At 38.9% G+C, this 20,146-nt stretch overlaps 2 protein-coding genes across 3 annotated transcripts; one reads left to right on the top strand and one right to left on the bottom strand.

The window, feature by feature from the left end:
- The first annotated feature begins 364 nt into the window (after positions 1-364).
- On the top strand, positions 365-3,089 carry LOC145104070 (lysine histidine transporter-like 8). The gene is made up of 5 exons (XM_079041370.1): positions 365-876; positions 1,339-1,472; positions 1,570-1,997; positions 2,218-2,349; positions 2,438-3,089. Exons 1-5 carry the CDS (start codon positions 491-493, stop codon positions 2,921-2,923), a joined length of 1,566 nt encoding a protein of 521 aa, XP_078897496.1. The 5' UTR covers positions 365-490; the 3' UTR covers positions 2,924-3,089.
- A 1,116-nt stretch (positions 3,090-4,205) lies between these two features.
- Positions 4,206-7,533, bottom strand: LOC145103927 (B3 domain-containing protein Os01g0723500-like). 2 transcript variants are annotated; one of them, XM_079041298.1, is made up of 8 exons: positions 7,098-7,533; positions 6,428-6,539; positions 6,029-6,325; positions 5,796-5,932; positions 5,219-5,705; positions 4,981-5,144; positions 4,553-4,878; positions 4,206-4,461 (listed from the first exon to the last, which is right to left on the bottom strand). In XM_079041298.1, the coding sequence occupies exons 1-7, from the start codon at positions 7,161-7,163 to the stop codon at positions 4,564-4,566; spliced, it is 1,578 nt and encodes a 525-aa protein (XP_078897424.1). In that variant the 5' UTR covers positions 7,164-7,533; the 3' UTR covers positions 4,206-4,461; positions 4,553-4,563. The 2 variants fall into 2 exon arrangements, with proteins under 2 accessions (XP_078897424.1, XP_078897359.1); XM_079041233.1 differs by having other exon boundaries at positions 6,029-6,539; positions 7,098-7,532.
- Positions 7,534-20,146: the final 12,613 nt, after the last annotated feature.

Below are 20,146 nucleotides of genomic sequence, written 5' to 3'. Positions count from 1 at the left end.
GAAATATTAGAGGATCTCAAATGCTTAAGATACCACCTGATCCACCAGTCGGATTGACATGATCACATTCGAAATTTACATACCCCCAACAACTATTCACATCAATTGCATTAAAGTCTGATACCCTAGACTCTTGAAGACATATGAAATCAACCTTAAGAGTTAAATGGTAAAGCATAATACATTGCTTTTGCAAAGTGATTAACCCCACATTAATTCTATATTATGACTTGAGTCCATTTTACATATTTACCGCTCCATTTCCAGCTTTTCCCGACACACACTTATTCCTCATTATCACCGTCTCGAGATCCGTCGCAATTAACCCCCCACTTTCCACGGTCAAGATCTCCTCTTCACAAACTTTCACACCAAAACCACCTTCAAAAAACATTCTTTATGCTCCTTCTGCCACCAAATATTTAACTTCACTTCCACTTCCACTTCCACTCACTCAAACCAAACGCCAAAAACTTCATCTCTCGATCTCATGGAAGAAAGACCCGAAACGGAGCTCATTTCGATACCGGCGACGCCAAGGGACTCTACGCCGGAGATACTGACGCCATCAGGACAGAGGTCGCCGAGACCACAGTCCAAAGAGGGTGGGAAGTCGTCGACGGCATGGACACCGACGTCGTTTATTTCACCGAGGTTCTTGAGTCCCATCGGAACGCCGATGAAGAAGGTGCTAGTGAACATGAAAGGGTACCTAGAGGAAGTCGGTCATCTGACAAAACTTAACCCACAAGACGCTTGGCTTCCGATCACCGAATCCCGGAACGGCAATGCACATTACGCCGCGTTTCATAACCTCAACGCCGGCGTCGGATTCCAAGCTCTGCTTTTACCCGTCGCTTTCTCCTTCCTCGGCTGGTAAATCTTTTAACCTTTAAACTATTCACAAATCACTTTTTAACATGTGTATAAAGAGTTTATTTTTTTATTATAGAACAAATTTCATCAACATTAATTATCAAAAATAAAATACCACAAGTTTGTAAGTGTATTTAGTTACACTCATGCACTTTTTTCTTGTTTTTGGCGTATTTTCGGTGAACGATATTTATTTTGATAACTTTCAGAGTTTTGTACTTTGTGCATAAAAAGTCGTATCTTGCTTGTTTTTGTCTCCTGTATGACTGGAAACAAGAACATCCCGTGTTGTTTTAACCATTTCTTGTCGAAAAACATCTTGGGTTTTGACCAATAAATGGTAAAGTCTTTATCTTTAATTAAAAGAACGTATCTCTTTTCATTGATTTTAACTTTTTATATCGAAATTTGTAGAAGCTGTATCTTGAATTTTACTTTTGGGTGTCCAAATTATGTAAACAGGAGTTGGGGGATTATTGCATTAACCATAGCTTACATCTGGCAACTATACACTTTATGGATCTTGGTACAACTCCATGAAGCAGTACCCGGCAAAAGGTACAACCGATACGTCGAGCTCGCCGAAGCAGCTTTTGGTAAGAATTCCGGCCGACAAGATACAATTTAACTCTTTTCGTGGATAAAATCGATGAATTTGGTGATAAGTTTGTTCTCTGTTGTTTGTTTCTACAGGAAATCGATTGGGTGCATGGCTATCGCTGTTTCCGACAGCTTACTTATCTGCAGGGACGGCGACGGCGTTGATTATCGTCGGAGGAGAAACCATGAAACTATTCTTTGAAATCGTTTGTGGGCCTCTTTGTTCTTCAAATCCGTTAACGACAGTTGAATGGTATCTGGTTTTCACGTCGTTATGCATCGTGTTGTCTCAGCTTCCGAATCTCAACTCCATCGCCGGACTCTCCCTTGTCGGAGCGGTGACCGCCATTATCTACTCCACGATGGTGTGGGTCCTCTCCGTCAGCCAACCGAGACCACCCAACATCTCTTATGAGCCACTCGCGTTGCCGACGTTCACCTCTTCCATATTTTCCGTTTTTAATGCACTTGGGATCATAGCATTTGCATTCAGAGGCCATAATCTAGTTCTCGAGATTCAGGTAAGTCAAACTTTTATTATTTTGACTTCAAATTTGATTCATATAATTAACCGATTTCACTAATTAATTGATTCTAGATAAAACTATATAGTATTCTACACATATATGAAGATTTTGGTATTAATATTGTAACGAAATAGATATTGAATTTGAATTTTGAAAATAGTAACCTTGACCTCAAAAAGTCAAACTGAGTTTTGTGGTGTATATCTTCTCTCAGTCGACGATGCCATCGACATTCAAGCACCCAGCTCATGTCCCAATGTGGAAAGGAGCCAAAGTTGCATACTTCTTCATCGCCATGTGTTTGTTTCCGCTAGCCATCGGTGGTTTCTGGGCTTACGGAAATCTCGTAAGTTCATCGATCGTTTTCGTTTTTCAACGTCCTTCAAAACTTCTCGTCGACGCTTAATTTCTAATCACAATTTTCAATCTTTTAGATGCCATCAGGAGGGATTCTGAACGCACTATTCGGGTTCCATGAACACGACATTTCAAGATCGCTTCTTGCAACCACCTTCCTCCTCGTCGTCTTCAGTTGCCTGAGCAGCTTTCAGATCTACTCCATGCCGGTTTTCGACAACTTTGAAGCCAGCTACACCCACCGGACAAACCGGCCGTGCTCAATCTGGGTCCGGTCAGGTTTCAGGGTGGTTTACGGGTTCATCAACTTCTTCATAGGTGTAGCACTACCGTTCCTCTCCAGTCTCGCCGGACTGTTGGGAGGGTTGACACTTCCGGTGACATTTGCATATCCTTGCTTCATGTGGGTGTTGATCAAGAAGCCCACAAAGTATAGTTTCAATTGGTACTTCAATTGGTCGCTTGGGTGGCTTGGTGTTGCGTTTAGTGTGGCGTTTACGATTGGGGGGATTTGGAGTATTGTTGATAATGGGCTGAAGTTGAAGTTCTTCAAGCCCAGCTAGTTGATTGAAGATGATGGCATGATTGTGGTTTGATTTTTGATTATGCATAATTCGATATATACAGTTTCTCATATATGTGTAATATTGTATGGTGGAATGGAAGTGTTAGAATATTATTTGAAAACTACAAGATTTAATCATCCAATACAGTAGTTATGTTGATCAATCTTTAATTAATCTTATATAATTATTTTTAAGCCTAAGTGTGACTCATCCATATTTATTAGTAAAAGTAATATATTTAAAAATTAACATAAGATTTTTACCATTGTTCTTGCAGTGGAGAATTTAACCTGAAACTGATATTGCTTACATAATAAGCTTCTAACTCTTTCTCTTTCCAGTCCAACACTACATTTGATCTGTCACCTTATCGTTCGGCCCAATTGTTTTTAGAATAGCCCAATGTCTTGTTAGGACTTAGGATGCACATCACATATTCATAAGCAATAATGGATTAATGGTCAATGAAATCCTTGTTCGTTTTTTTTTTTTTTTTCCTTAAAAAATCAACGACATTGGCATGCACAAAACTATCATTAAACTAATAGTATTTGTCGAAACTTAAAAAACAAAAAAGAATATCAAAGATTAAAAAACATTATGTTCACATAATATTATATCCTTTTTTCATTTATTTAATCATTAGTGCCAACGAATGTTGTTTTTCGAATTATAGTGTATATTTAAACATGATAAGTTATATGAAAGGACTTTAAATAATTTACAAAAAATACTTATAAATAAATTTGTTAATTTCTAAAAAATGTTTTTTGAAAAGTTTAACCATTGAAAATGGTCTCACAATACTTTTTTGTTAAATAAAAGTTAGTAGAAAACTAAAGATGGTTGCTATTTTGGGTACTGAGGTTAAAGTGTTTTGCTATTACAAAACTTATATGAGATTTACCAAAGGGATTTAGATTTTGAAGGTAGTTGTTGAAGTCTTTGGTGGTGCTTTTCATCATAAGCTATTTTTGGGCTGGATGAAGAGTGAGACTTTCAATAATGGATTTCGTGTCTAAAGGTTTAAAATCATCACCAGAATTCCTACATCCTGATTTTATTCAGTTTCAGTCAATTTTGCCCCTGGACTTTATGCTACTGGTGAGTTCATTTTGTTATAATTTGGTAAATGATATTTATAAGCAAGTATTTATCCATTGTTGATCTCACAAGAAAAAAGCAAAGGGTAGTCTAATGTACACAGATGTTTAAGTAAATGAAAACAGAGGTGTCACTGAATCAATTTTCTTTATTCCTGCAAAGTGCAATGACATGATCAAGCAAAGGAAACTAAAGATTACCATTTATATACAAAATCCAGGTTACATGAAGCAATTTCATGACTAATATAACCATAATGTTCTTTGTTACCAAACATCATACAAAAAGACACAAAACGTATATGATATGATGCCCATATATCATGAGATAAGTCTTTCCTAATTTAACTTTCATATTATATACGGACATCAATCACCTCAGATAGATCAGCAACATCTCCATTAAAAAAAAAAAAAAAAAAAAACTCCGACCTGCAAAAACATCAACAGAAGCTCTCTTAAATGTCAAGTTTATTCATGAAAAGATACCAAAAATAGAAAGAAAGAAAGGAAAAACTGGAACCTGATTATGAACTAAGTGGCTAACAGATTTGAAGGTCCAGCTCCAGTTCCAGTTCCAGATGAAGGATACTGATTTCCAAGACTTGATATGTGGACACGCATTTCACAGCTTCCAACAAGCTCAAAAATACAAATATCTCCCATTTGAATCCCATTCTCACGCACAAATCCCATCCATCCTCCACAAAATGTATGCAGTGTATGCATTGTCTCCACTTTCAGAGTTGGAATTGAATTCACTGTCCAGCATTCCCCTTTCAAATTCTGAAGAATTATCTCTGTTCTGCAGCTAGGTAGGTGTTCCATTGAAAACTGATATGGAACTTTCTGTTTATTTTTTTATTTTTTTTAATAAATAAAACTGTGTTGTTAGTTTAGTTGTTACATAACATAAACAACTATCAAAAGTTTTAAACAAGAAACACTCACCAGAGTGTATGATCCACTGACATTGAACTTCTTCATGACTCTAACAAAATAAGGAAAACTAGAAACAAAAGATTCAGCAGCCATTTTTTCCTCAGGTGCTGACTTCATTGACATACACCCTGTCATTGAAGAACCCCTTTTTTCTTTTAACACTCTCTCTTTCCCTATCAATCATTTCACTTCTTACTATCTCATTCAAAAACTAACAGAATTATTAATTTTAGAATTAAAATAATACCTGGTTTTCCATTTGTTGTAGTTTTGGATTGGGACCCAACCACAGAGCCTTTAGCAGCAATACCAAGTTTGACCTTTTCAATGGAGAAAGCAACCTTCTGACCTTCCATCATGGAAAGCTTCTGTGTTTTGCGTGATTTTCCTTTAGCTTTCTTTGCCAACTTTCCGGCAGTTTTATGAGTCAATCCCTTAACATCACTACTACCATGTTGTTGTTCTTGTTGTTCATACTCTATTGCTTCTTGTCTAACTCTAAGAATATTCACACGCATTTCACAGTTTCCCACAAGTTCAAATATGCACACATCTCTCACATTTATGTTGTTCCCACGAACAAAACCCAACCACCCACCACAGAATGTATGTGCAGTTTGAACTTTTGTGGTTGGGATTGAATTAACAGTCCAAGATTCTCCTTTTAAGTTTTGAAGAACAATCTTTACTTTGCAGTTTGGAAGGTAAGCCATAGCAAACTGATATGGAACATTCTGGAACATCAATTTCATTTCACCCAATCAGAATCAATAACATTTTTTATATAAATAAGTAAATAACCATGACATATGAAAGATACACACCAAAGTATATGAACCACTTATGTTGAATCTTTTCATAACTTGGGAAAAATGAGGGAAGCTTGAATTGAAAGTTTGAGCTATCTTTTCTGCTTCTGAAGCTGATATTCTTCCTAACTCTTCTTCGTTAGGACGTACAGCTGAATCAGTTTAGAAAAACACAAAAAAGGTGTAATGATTAAAAAGAAAAAGGCATTAAGAACAATGAATAAACAGAAAGTAGTAAGCTTTTTTACCTGATACAGGTAAAGCAGGAGTGATGGAATTCTTTAAACCACTTCCACAAAACTCTGAACCATTCAAAAAGTCTGCAACTCCATCCATGGTTTCTTGTTCAGATATGTTTGTGGGTTCATTGTGTGATTGAGAGCTTCTTGGTTTCTTTGGGACTCCATCAACCATATTTGACAACAAAGATGCATATTCCCTTTCCCTTTTTTTTCCAAAATGTTGATCAAAGATGCTTAAATCTTGATGGCATTCGGCTGAAAATGCAGTCTCTTTCTCACAAGAACTTTGATCAAAGATTTGAACTGTGAAATGCAAATTACCATCATATCTGAAAACTAAAGAGTCACCATTTTCTAAGAAGTGATCTCTCACAAAAGCTGCCCATCCATCCAAGATAAACATACCATCACTTTGCTGTGCCAAGTCAGCATGCCATGTGTTCCCACTGGGACCCATCAATGAAACTGTTCCAGATGTTTTCCCTTCCAAATGTTTCCCAAATTTTGAAGGTATTTTCTGCAACAGTAAACACAAGGATCACATAATGAACAGTAAAAAGAGACATAACAGTAATCATACCACTTAATACAATGAGAACCACTAGCTATATGAAACAGTTCTTGGCTGTATCTAACTTTCATAAATCACCATAGGGATTCTAAATCAGAAGATCATAACTATCTATGATTTGTGAACATATGATTTCATCAACAGGCTTCTGAATCTGAATAAAACAGCCCTAAATCCTAACCAAATTGGTAAAAACAAATTCACATCGGAACTACATTCGACTTTCTCTAACTTCGTAACTCTACAGACGATTGAACATTGATAATATCATTAAAAGCCCACATTTATACTAAGCCCTAGGTATAAATCTGTAAATGTGATTGTGACCCCTATAATAACAGTAGAAAAGATTTTTGATGTTCATCTTTGAACTTCGATCATTAACTAAGAGAAAAACAAAATGCAGACGTTTATGACACTCTTTCATGATTTTTGTGATTGTTTACATATATGTAAACATGCGTCTAAGAAAGCAAATGAAACATGAATGAGAATTTCTTTTACCAGTTTATCGAAGCTTATGTTAGGGTTAAAACCCTTGATAAAATGAGGTCTTCTGGCATCCATCATCTCTCGTTGTATCAGCTGATTTTCTGTAAAACCTTAGAAACAACTCAAGAAAATTACAGACATTGAGATGTACCGTGAATCAAATCAACCGTCCCTTCCTATATAGTGAAATTTTCAAGGATGATATAGTGAATCGAGAGAGAGAGAGAGAGAGAGAGAGAGAGAGAGAGAGAGAGAAGAGCCGGAGAGAGAGAGAGAGAGAGAGAGAGAGATAGAGAGAGGAGAAGAGAGATAGAGAGAAGAGCCGGAGAGAGAGAGAGAGAGAGAGAGAGAGAGAAGAGAAGAGAGAGATAGAGAGAAGAGCCGGAGAGAGAGAGAGAGAGAGAGAGAGAGAGAGAGAGTCTACGGTAACCCAAGATACAGCCTTGTGTAGAGGAGTAGACCCGGGACAGGAAAAGGTTTGGGCCAGGAAAAGAATGGGACAGAGTGACGGTTGTTTTTACCAAAATGACCCTGTGGCTGTGTTAGATGACAATGATCAAAACAAAACAGATTTAACCAAGTGTGTTTCCTCAAGATTTAACTAAAGAAGTCAGACATTTACATTTACATTTACATTTACATTTCAACACTAAAAACATAATGCATTTTATATTGATATGAGAAAACTATTTTTTAAGGATTTATTAAAAAACAGTCTAAACTTCATATAGTCTACCCATATATTTTCTAAGGGTTCATAGCAAAACATGAGGACGCTGCAAAATGTGTATTTAATACAACTTTTCTCTCTTTTTTCTTCGTACTTCTCATTACGAAATAGACCATTTAACATATTGTTCAAAATAACCATATGTTATATGTTGCAGGGGGTCGACAATGAAATGTGTGGACATTGCAAGATGCGTATTTGTTGATAACACAATGTCGTTTTGCCTCTATTTTTATGTTTCGTATTCCCCACGACGAAATGGATCTCATTGTGAAATGAAGATTGATGATCGGTAAATGTGGAACTTTTCTTCATCATTAATTTTTAGTTTGAAACCATTATCTATAAAGGTTGGTAAATTTCCTTGGTCGATTTCATCAATCACAATCAAGATATATACAAGAGATCCATCGGATCAAATTCACGTGTGTGAACGTTGATGAGTTTGGTTTTGAGAACCGATAACAATGTTACAAGACCAATTGAGATATGTTAGGTCTTTTCCACGACTTAGAACGAAAATGGGGTGTCACTTTTGTTGCATGTGAAGCCAAGACGAAAAGATAGTTAATATACTTCTGATACCAAGCCTACGAGGCTTGCTTTAGACCAAAAAGTGATTTTCATAGTTTGAGAACATATTTGGGATATGATTTATATTGAAAGTGTTAGAACAAAGTTCTATTAGGATCGATAGATTCTATGCAGGCAAACAATTAAGAACGTAATTATGAACACAAGAATGACTTTGAATATGTCGTATGATTAATGCTTTAACACCTCAGAAGAGCTCGATTAAGAACTTCGACTGTAGAGGTGCTTAGGGTTACAAAACTATAATGATAATCAAGAAGGTTAACTAATGCATACATGCATGCACTATATATAGTCTAACCCTACTAGATAATCACGGATGGACAGCCCCAATCCGGATACAAACCACAAGCCCATGACGCAACACAATAAGACTCAACAATCTCCCCCTTTGCGTCAATGGAGCCGAAAGCTCACTTCGGTTGAGCTGCAGAAGACTTCTTGATTGTCTTGAACACCTTCGGTATGATGGCCAATAGATGATGACGAAACGTAATGTACCACCGAAGCATGTCCGTAAAGTTCTTCTTGTCTGCTTCTGAGTTCTGCTTGCACCGATGGATAATGTTGATAATGTGCTCCAAGCAGTCAATTGAGAATAAATGTTTATCAACAAGAGCGAATAGAAATCTATTGGCTTCGCCTCTTGTAAACATTACAGTAAGATTTGTAGAATCGATTTGGCCCATCCTCATTTTGTTCACATCTCCTGGTTTCGGTGTTGGCTTGACAGTCGGTTTCTTGTTCATCACTTTCACTATCTCCTGATCCATAGCAGCAACCTCATGGATGTAAGAGGCCAACATCCTCTTCAAGTGATCCAATATCGGCTCATATTCTTTCGGATTGGTGAGCAGAATGTTGAACAATAGGATCCAGTCATGAGGATTTAAATTCGGAAGGTCTGCCAGGGAAATAATCGACACCGAGTTTGCTGATCCTCGTGTGATTTTAAAATTAACATTTATGAACTTCCCAGCAGGCGTAGGTTTTAGTACCTTGACTGAAGGGTCCAGTTAATGGTTTGGTCTAGGCTTTCATTGTAATAGTTCATTATGAGTCTTTAGTGTGTTTTGGGAGTTGTTTAGCAGTTTACGGCCAAGAGTGAGTTTACGGTCGTAAACCTGTTTACGGCCGTAAACCCAGTTTGCGGCCCAAGTCAAGTATAAATAGAGGAGTTGTAGGTCTTTGTCTGGTTGTTGATGTCATAGTGTTCACGGTTCATTCTGTCGAGTTGTACCAGACGTTTTATGCAATAAACGTGTGCAAGCTTGATTTCTTTTCTTCTTCTACTTCTATTGTGATTTCTATTGATTGTTTGTTGCTTGATCATTGGTAAAGATCCGTTTCAGGACCTTACAATTGGTATCAGAGCGAAACCGGTGTCAAAGCTTCATTCAATCGAGTTTTCGGCTGTTTAGACTGACATTCTTTATTGTTCGAGATTGGTTTTAGTGTTTTCGTGGTTAAAGGGATTGAAACTACTCCAAAATCGCGTTTTCGAAGAACTTCTGGGAGTTTACTGCCGACCGTAAACTCAGTTTACGGCTGTAAACTCAAGAACTTTAATCAACCGTAAACTGTGAATCTTCATTAACCGTAAACTAAGCTTCAATAACCGTAAACACTTAAACCGTAAACATCCAAACCGTAATCATTCGACCGTAAACTCAGTTTACGGCCGTAAACACATTAACCGTAAACGCAATTTACGGTCGTAAACATATTAACCGTAAACGCAGTTTACGGTCGTAATCACATCAACCGTAAACTTCTTTCTGACATTAATTTGCTTTAATTTCGGATGGAATCTCAAAGTCAAACTCATTTTCACAAACTTGATACTGTCATGGGCACTACTACGCGTATTCCAAGATTAATGTCTGCAGATGGTTTTCCTGAGTGGAAATACAGGATTGAAAAGTACATTAAAATGAAGGACTTTAAAGTCTGGAGAAGCATTCTTAGAGGCCCCTGTTAGAATCACTATGACGGTTGGAGGACAAGTGATTGACAAAGCTGTTGAAAACTACACAGATGAAGAGTTTGAAAAGGTGGAAGAACAGGAAAGGGATTTAGCCACTCTAACCATGACATTATCTCCTGATATTGCTCAAGGTTTCCGAGAGTATACTTCAGCTAAAGATTTGTGGGAAGCCCTAATTGAGGTATATGAAGGAAATGAAGATATGAAGGAGAGTCGCCAGGAAATGTTGCGACAAAAATTCAATATGTTCAACTACATTCCCGGAGAGACTCTTGAGGCACAGCTGCAGCGGTTCACAACTCTCACCACTGACATGAATATATCTGGGATTTTCTTGACCAAGTCAGAGATTAACAAGAAGCTTCTGAATGCTATTCCTAGGTCATGGGACATGAATGTTGCTGTGATTAAGAAGACCAAGGATCTGAATCGCCTCACTCTTGCTGAAATCATGGCGATCATCAAAGCTTGTGATATTGATGACAAACAGAGAGAGATTAACCATGTGAACTCGTACTCAACTGCAAATCTTGGAATCTCATCCAACAATGCTCTCTCATCAATCATGTCTTCCTCAGGTCAAGCTTTTGCTGCTTAACAACCTCAGATTCAGACCTTCGTTGCTGCATCATCCATTCCTCATTCTCAAAGCCAGCCATTTGTCACTCCACAATTTATTCCCCCTCCAAATGTGCCAGTTGTAGCCTCTTCCTCAAACTCGAAAGACACTGATGAAAATCTGGCTCTAGCCACTGGGCTTGTTAACTGCTACAATGCTTTTGTAGCTGGAGAGCTTCCACCTCAGCTGTCATTTGCTGACCTGGATCAGATTCATCCAGAAGACGTGGAAGAGATGGACATTACATGGCAGATTGCTATGGCTGTTTTCAGGGCCAAGCAGTTTGCTAAAAAGACAGGGAAGAACAACTGGGGCATGAATGCTGACAAGAAGGTGGGATTCAACAAGGGCATGCTGCGATGTTTCAACTGCCACGAGCCGGGTCACTTTACTCGTGAGTGTCCAAAACCAGATCGTAGGACGAACAACAACAGGACAATGGTTGCAATGGGAAACAATCGTGCAGGTGCTGCGGTTAATGGTGAGACTGCTATGGTCGCTCAATCCTTTGACTGGGAGGACCAGATTCAGGCTTTGAATATTTCAGGGCCAGAAAACGCTCACCTAGCTCAAATTGATGATGCTCCCCTAAAGAATGATGCAGCTGATCCTGAAGCAGAAATGATGGAGCTGCAGTTTGCTCTGATGGTGTCTTCTACTTCCGAGCCCAGGAAGAGTGAGGTAAATCTACCGTCTTGTTCTCAGGCATGTAATGAATATGTTAAACTTCTTCATGATGAAATTCAATTATTACGTAGAGAAGTAGAGGACCTTAGATATGAGGGCTATCAACTCAGGAAAGGACAAAAACCCCTTAAGGCCCAGTTAGAAACAAAAATAAAAGATTTTAAAAGAATTCAGACAGAAATTATGATTATGTTAAGAGACAAAATGATGAGTTAATTACTGAGCTTGATACATTAAAGAGACAATTTGAAACTGCAAATTTTGATTTTAGATGGATCAAGCGAGGTAGTTGCCAACATGATTGATCACTGCATGCAATTCAAACGAAACCAACAAAAGAGTTTAGGATACGTTAGTGTACCTCCTCCTTATAATCATACATATCAGTATCAACCCCTATCCAAAGATGAGATTGCCAACGAACCATTCATGGTTTACGGCAAGCCATCTGATTTCGTTTCAGGAGGATTTATTAATGTTGAAAGTACTAACGTTTCTACTTCCCCTGCAGATCAACCCTTAGATCAGGCAAAGCGTGAAGTTGGAGAATCTGTTTCTGTTTCTGTTTCTGATTCTGATATTTTTGTTTCAAATGAAAAAAAAATTGTTTCTGATATTAAAACTGAGAATGTTTCGTGTGATGCTTCCACATCTGCTACTGTTGAACTTAATTTCTTTGATATGTTTGATGAACTGTTTGGTAATTCTGATGTTTGTGATTCTCATGAAAACCCATCAATTCCACAAGTTACACCATCTGAGGCACCCTCACTTATCTCACAACCTATTTCTCATGCATGTTCTTCTGAGAAGAGTAAGAGTGTCTGTCAAGAAAATAAATCTGAGAAATGCAGTATAAGTTCAAATAATAAACAGATTTGTTTTAATTGTGGTGTTGGTGGTCATATAGCTAGGAATTGTCAAAATAGGATCTTTGTGAACTATATGTCACCAAGAGGAGAGAACGAATCTCGAGGAAGGTCTTTAATTAGAAAATCCTCAAGCACTCGTTCTCGAAATGATGATTGGAAAGATGATCGAAGCAGAAAAAGGGATGTTTTTCAAAAGAATAAAAAGGTTCTTCATAACAAAGCTCCAAATAGTTTGCCAAAACCGAACAAGGCTCCGCCAAGATCGGTTTCGTCAAAGAGCAGTTCTGGATCTTCAACCACTTCTAGTAGAACATCCAGAGGCTCAGTGCAAACTAATAAGAAACCTATTTCAAAACCACATGAGAATGTTATAAAACCTAAATATCATTGGATGCCCAAATCAATTTTCAATCCATCATCATCATCCTCTGAAGTGATTAGAAATGAGGATTCCAAATTGAAAACTTTAAAAGATAAATTAGAGAAAGCGAAAAGGAAACCCAGGACAGTGATGACCTGGGTTCCCAAATCTCAATAATCCCGCTCATTTTGCAGGGACAGTTGCGGAGGAATGTCGTCAGACCTTGGTACGTCGACAACGGCTACTCCCGGCATGTGACAGGAGACATCTCCCAATTGAGCGACATTCAATCTTTTAATGCGGGGTATGTTTCCTTCGCGGGCGGAGATGGTGGCAAGATCACTCAGAGAGGAACCGTTACAAATGGAGTGCTAAGCTTTGAAAATGTCAACTTTGCTCCCGAGTTAAAGCATAACTTGTTGAGTGTTTCTCAAATTTGCGATAAAGGCTATTCTACCCATTTTACCGATAAAGAATGCATGATTCTCAAGCCAGGCATTGTCATCCCGGAAGAGTGGATTCTCGTCAAATCTAAGCGGGATGGAAATGCTTACATTATTGACATGAACAGTAACATACATGAACAAGTCACTTGCCTATTTTCAAAAGTCTCCGAACAAAACACAATGCTGTGGCACCGACGACTCGGTCATGCTAACGCGAAAAGCCTAAATCGCCTTGCTAAGAATGAGATGGTCCGAGGCTTACCTGTCAGAGACTTTATTACATTTGAGAAGTGTGTGTCCTGTGCCCAAGGAAAACATCATAGAAAACCACACCTGCCAAAGCAAGTCAACTCAATCAGTCAGGTGCTCCAATTATTGCATATGGACTTATTTGGTCCGGTCAACGTCCTGAGCATCAACAGAAGTTCGTACTGTCTAGTTGTGATCGATGATTTCTCTCGTTTTACGTGGGTCTTCTTCTTATCCAACAAAGTTGGGGTTGCCGATCTGATAAAGAAGTTCATTGTGATGATTGAGAATCAAACCAACAACCAGGTGAAGGCGCTTCGTACTGACAATGGAACTGAGTTCAAGAATGCGGTTCTTGACCATTTTTGCGCAGAAAAGGGGATCGTGCGTCAATACAGCTCTGCTCACACGCCTCAACAAAATGGTGTTGCTGAAAGGAGAAATAGAACCTTAAAAGACGCTGCAAGGACGATGTTGTGTGATTCCAAGTTACCTGTTTTCTTTTGGGCTGAGGCGATCAACACCGCTTGCTACGTGCAGAATCGTGTTTTAATCAACAAAGCTCAGATGAAGACATCGTATGAGATCCTATATGGACACAAGCCTTCAGTCAGTCATTTCCGTGTATTTGGTTGCCCTTGCACCCTTCTTCACTTGGAATCCAACCCAAAGTTCAATGCCAAAGCCGATGATTGTTATTTTGTAGGGTATGTTGTGCGCACCGCGTATAGGGTTTACAACAAGAAGACTAAGCAGATTGTCGAATCCTATGACGTACGCTGGTTGGAGGAGAAGGAAACAGACGCTCGAGTGGGTCCTGACTGGTTATTTGATTACACATCGCTTTTCAAATCCTTAAATGTGTCTTCAGATGGTTCAAATGGATCATCTTCTGGTTCGAAGATTGTTTCTGAAGACGAAGACGAAGAAGTTGTTTACAGACCTCCAACGGTTGAGGGGGAGTCCTCTGCTCCACCTGGGGGGGGAGTCCTCTGCTCCACCTGAGGGGGAGTCATCTGATCGACTTGATAGTCCAGAGTCTAAAGTTCAAAATGGAACTCATGATGCTGATGCTACACCTCTTACTCCTGTTGAAAGAGAGTTCATGTCTAGAGATGCTTCCGCTGTCACTCCAACTTTTATGGAACTACTCTTTCCTAAAGAAATTGCTAATGAGTTTGTAGCAGATTCATCTAATGTGGATCAATCAGCAAATGATGGAGGTTTCAACATTCACACTCTTCTTGTTTCACTCAATGATATCAGCCAAGACATACCTTCGAGAATTCAACGCGATCATCCTATAGAAAACGTCATTGGTCAGATGGGTGATGGAGTTAAAACCAGAAGTCAGAGTGGAGATGTCAATGCATGTCTCTACTCTTGCTTTATATCTTAAATAGAGCCCAAGAACGTTGAAATGGCTTTGAATGAGCCCAGCTGCGTAGATGCGATGCATGAAGAGCTAAATCAGTTTGAAAAGCTCGGGGTTTGGAAATTGGTTGAGTTACCAAAGGGAAAAAGGTCTCTTGACACGCGTTGGGTCTATCGTAACAAGCAGGACGATTCTGGTGTAATAGTGCGCAATAAAGCAAGGTTGGTGGTTCGCGGGTTTCGACAAGTTGAGGGTCTTGATTATACTGAGGTTTACGCACCAGTTGCTCGATTGGAGGCTATTCGTATCTTTCTCGCATATGCTTCCTACATGAACTTCACGGTCTACCAAATGGATGTCAAGACAGCCTTCTTGTATGGCAAGGTGAAGGAAGAAATCTACGTTGATCAACCCCCTGGGTTCGTCAACTCAAAGTTTCCTAATCATGTCTACAAGTTGGACAAGGCGTTGTATGGGTTGCATCAAGCTCCTCGAGCATGGTATGCGACACTAACAAAACACTTGCTCGAGCATGGATACTCTCGCGGCACCATTGATCAAACCTTATTCATCAAGCACGTTGGTAATGATCAGATTCTAGTACAGATCTACGTTGACGACATTATCTTCGGGTCTACCAGTCCACAGCTATGCAGAGAGTTTGAAGGCGTGATGAAAAAGCGGTTTGAGATGAGTTCACTGGGCGAAATGACCATGTTTCTGGGGCTTTAGGTCAAACAAAATTCAACCGGAATCCTGCTACATCAAGCTAAGTATGTGGAGGATATTCTTGAGAAGTTCGGGTTTCAAGACGCAAAACCTGCATCGACACCAATGGCTGAAAGACCCCTGCTGAATCCAGATATTGATGGCGAATCCGTAGATCAGACACACTATAGATCGATGATCGGATCGTTGATGTATCTTACTGCAAGTCGTCCCGACATCATGTTTGCAGTTTGTCAATTCGCTCGCTATCAGGCTAATCCTAAACTTTCACATCTTATTGTTGTCAAAAGGATTTTTCGGTATATCAAAGGCAGCCCAAAATTGGGTCTTTGGTATCCGAAGAATTCTGAATTTGATTTATATGCTTTTGCTGACAGTAATTATGGAGGCTGTGAGCTTGACAGGAAATCTACATCAGGAGGGTGCCAATTCCTTGGAGATAGGCTGGTGTCGTGGCAGTGCAAGAAACAACATACCGTCTCCACCTCAACAGCAGAAGCGGAATATGTTGTTGTATCTGCTTGTTGCTCTCAAGTTATCTGGATCCAACATCAGCTGTTGGACTACGGTTTGAATTATCTAGAAACCCCCATTCACTGTGATAATGAGGCCGCGATTCAAATTACTAAAAATCCTGTCCAACATTCTAAAACCAAGCACATTGATATCAAAATTCATTTTATCAGAGATTGTTATGAGCGCTCGCTCATCCGGCTGGAACAGGTTCCCACTGCTAATAATGTGGCGGATCTGTTCACCAAGCCTTTTAACAAAGCTCGATTCGATGTGCTTGTGGGATTTTTGAAAATGATTCGTTTTGAGGATTAAATTTTTGTTATTGGTTAGGTTAGTTTAAATTTGCGCATTTTAGTGATTTCATTCTCACCCATGCACAAATTTAGGGGGAGAAACCAAACAAAAAAATTGAAAAATTAAAAAAATCCAAAAACCTTTTGTTTATGTTTTATTTTTTTTCAGAAAACATTCAAAAATCCAAAAACATTAAACATTCAGAAAAATCAAAAATATTGTCGCTAACAGTTTTGCTTGTAGATATGGTACTGGGAAGTGATATTATCAAGTGATAACAGGCAATCTGAGTCTGCGTAACGTACCCAAAATTAAATTGTCTATGCTCTGTGTTTGATGCGCTAGTAGGCACGAAAGATTCTAAATGAACTTGACTAGGCAGAGTTGAACTTAAGGAATTCATAGACTTGACAAATCTTGACCTAGTTAAATCCGTTTAGCCTGACAATACGACGCTTCGGTAGGTTGAGCAGGGAGATATATATGGGAATCTACTGGTCATATTAAAAGAACTTGTATCTGGAACCGTGGATTAACTTTTCCTCGATGTGCGGATTCTGTCCTTAATTCCGGTATTGATAGGGTGACGGGTGAATTCCGATAAATTAGGTTTGTAGAAAATTGTTTTCTCTCTATCTGTCTGTTAGTCATATGTTGCTTCCTTTGCGTGGTCGAGAGATCCGACCTGGACTGTAACATATGCAACTCTATTTCTCTGCATCCTCTATCTATGCAATTCTTTCTATCTGTTAGCCATATACTGTCTCCTTTGCGTGGCTCACAATCCGACCTGGTACACAGTATATGCATCATTCTTTTTCTCAATCCCTCTAAAAATTCAGTTAGTCATGTGTTTCACCCTCTGCGTGATTGGAAGAGATTCGACCTGGGTGTATAGCATATGCATTCTAAATCTATCTTCTCTCTTAATAATTGTCTGCTCACCCGATGTAATGGTATTCTGGAAGTCCTTGATTACTGGAGCATATCAGGAAGCGGGAAACATGTTCTAGTACAATTAAAATTGAACACTTACAGATTGTCTATAGATCTCGCTGCTTAATTTAGGTGGACAACAATATCCCTGGTCGTCGTCAGCTGAATGGTCCTTAAGAAATATTATTTAGGAACTTAGGATCACTTTGTCTTGTAACTAATGGTATGTCCTAATTCTGTCACAATATTTCGTGTTTAAGTGGACCACAATATCGGCGATCGACTAGACAAAGACGTGAAGATAAAGGTACCGACAAGTGGATTGAGGTTGTCTAACAACTTTGATCCCGGTATCACAAAATTACTTTCAGTGATTTTTGAGATAAATTTTTGTCTGTACTTATTTTATCTCATTTTTATTTTTAATTTTATTTTAATTTTATTTTATTTTTATAATTGTCAAAATTTAATTTTTTAATTCTTAAAATTTTAGAAATTATTTTATTTTTTTTATTTTTAGTTTAATTTTAATTTTACTTTAATTTTAAAAATCCTCAAAAGGTTTTATTTTTGAAAAATTAATTGGGATTTGGACTGTGCCTTATACTGTGTGGGAGACAGGTAAAATTCAAAAGGGGTATAAAAGGTGGAGTTTACTGTTGGAAACCCTTTCCACCCTATCTTTCATCCTTCCGGCCGCAAACCCTCTCCACTCTCTCTCATCTCGAAAAAAAATTTGTGTGTTTTTGCAAAATCGTTTAGTCCACATCAAAGGTATGCTAAAACCGACTGAGGAAATGTTGTTTGTTCATCGATTCGACTGATACTGGGGGATTAATCGAGGTTTTTCAGTTCGTCGGCGTTTACTGTTTAGGGAGGGCTTACGACCGTAAATTGTCTGAGCTTACGGTCTAGAAGCTTACGACCGTAAACTCCTTTTGGAGCTTACGACCGTAAACTCTGTTTACGGTCAGGAGATTACTGCAATGGGTTTACGGCCGTAAACCTAATCTGGACCGTAAACCCTATTTTGACCATTTTTTTACCGTAAACCCAATTTTGACCATGTTTGACCGTAAACTCAAAATTTTTGATCAAAATATTTCTTTTAAGGCCAAAATGAAATTGATTAATTAAGATAACTTAAAGCTTTAACTGCTCAAATATTTCGCTTTCTTACTTGGCCTTGTTTAGTGCAGATCAATGGCAACTTTGAAGTTTGCTGACATGCATAACTTGGCTATTGTACTGGATGATCCTCCTGCTGCTCATGGAGATTTCAGGTCGATGATCTACAGGCTGAGAGAATGCTGCCTAGCCTTTGCCATTACTGTGAACCCAGTCATCTATTAGAAGATTGTCAGGGAGTTCTGGCAGACTGCTAAGATGACAAGAGACAATGGAGCAGTTACCGTTGAAGCTATTGTGAAAGGATGCAAGATTATGATCACTGAGCAGTACATCAGAGAAACATTGCTGATTAATGATCAACCTAATTTTCCTACTGAAATCGGGATTGAAGATGTGCAAAAGATTCTCAAGAAGATGGGGTATGAAGGCATCTTTCCTCCCACTGTGAAAAAGCTTCTGCCACCCTACTAGAGATTCTTGGCTCATGTATTTGTGAGCTGTATCTCGGGCAGAAGATCAGGTGCTGATGAAATCTCGCTAAGGAACACAGGGGCAATTGTTTCACTAGCTGCAGGAATCAACTTCAACTTCTCAAGGTTCATATTGGATGAGTTCATAGTAAACATCAATGCTATAAACCGGGAGACCAGAGATTCTTTCTTGCTGTATCCTAGGTTCATTCAGTTGTTCATTGACACCCAATTTCCAGAGATGGTCAAAGAGGGAGACACACTAGATATGAAGTCGTTAGGCCCCCATACTGTTGGTCTCATTAAGCAGAATCGCAAGGGCAAGGTCGTCTTCCAAGGATTACATCCTCTTGTGAAATTCAGAAAATTTGCTAAGATAAATGAATCCTCCGAATCTCATGGAACATCAGACAAAATGTCATCTGAGCCTACTTCTTCTGAGAGAGTCATTTCGGAAGATGATGTTATTACAGTGTCGGATCGTGCTGAAGAAGAAGAAACTCCAGCTCCTAATGCACAAGTAGCTGAGGAACATGAACTGACATCTGTTTAGGTCCAAAGTGACTATAATGAGGGGTCTTCAAAAAGCGGAACGGAGACTGATTTATATGAAGACCTCAATCTTACTGGGTTCGATAATGATGAAATCCCATTAAACTTTGGTAGTAATGAAGACTTCATGACCGGTGAAAACCTCAACACGTTACTTGACAATATCGATGAAGTTGCTCATCCAACAACAGAGATAAGTGAAAATGAAGACGTTCTCGAAGCCACGCCTCCTCTTACCAATCCAATGGCGGAAATAGCAATTCCTATGGTGACAGTGTCAGGGATTCATCCCCTTGATGTTGTTTCACCTACATCCGAGCCATTGGAGAGTGATCGCACAACTACGCAGGCCTCTCAACCTCCGATAAAGAGACAAAGACTTGACCCTAGACAGGGAATTCCTTATTCGGGTGTATTTCAAAGCTTTACAACTCCACCAACAACTACTCCCACCATTGTTTCATCTGAACCCGTCAGTGAAGGTCCTAGCACCTTCTATGAAGCTGGTGGCTC

The sequence above is a fragment of the Lactuca virosa genome, chromosome 1 (genome assembly GCF_052849685.1).
Source record: "Lactuca virosa cultivar CGN04683 chromosome 1, Lactuca_virosa_CGN04683_v6, whole genome shotgun sequence".
Classification (NCBI taxonomy): Eukaryota; Viridiplantae; Streptophyta; class Magnoliopsida; order Asterales; family Asteraceae; genus Lactuca; species Lactuca virosa.
The sequence above is the reverse complement of the archived record's forward strand: the minus strand, read 5'-3'. Positions and strand labels throughout refer to the sequence as shown.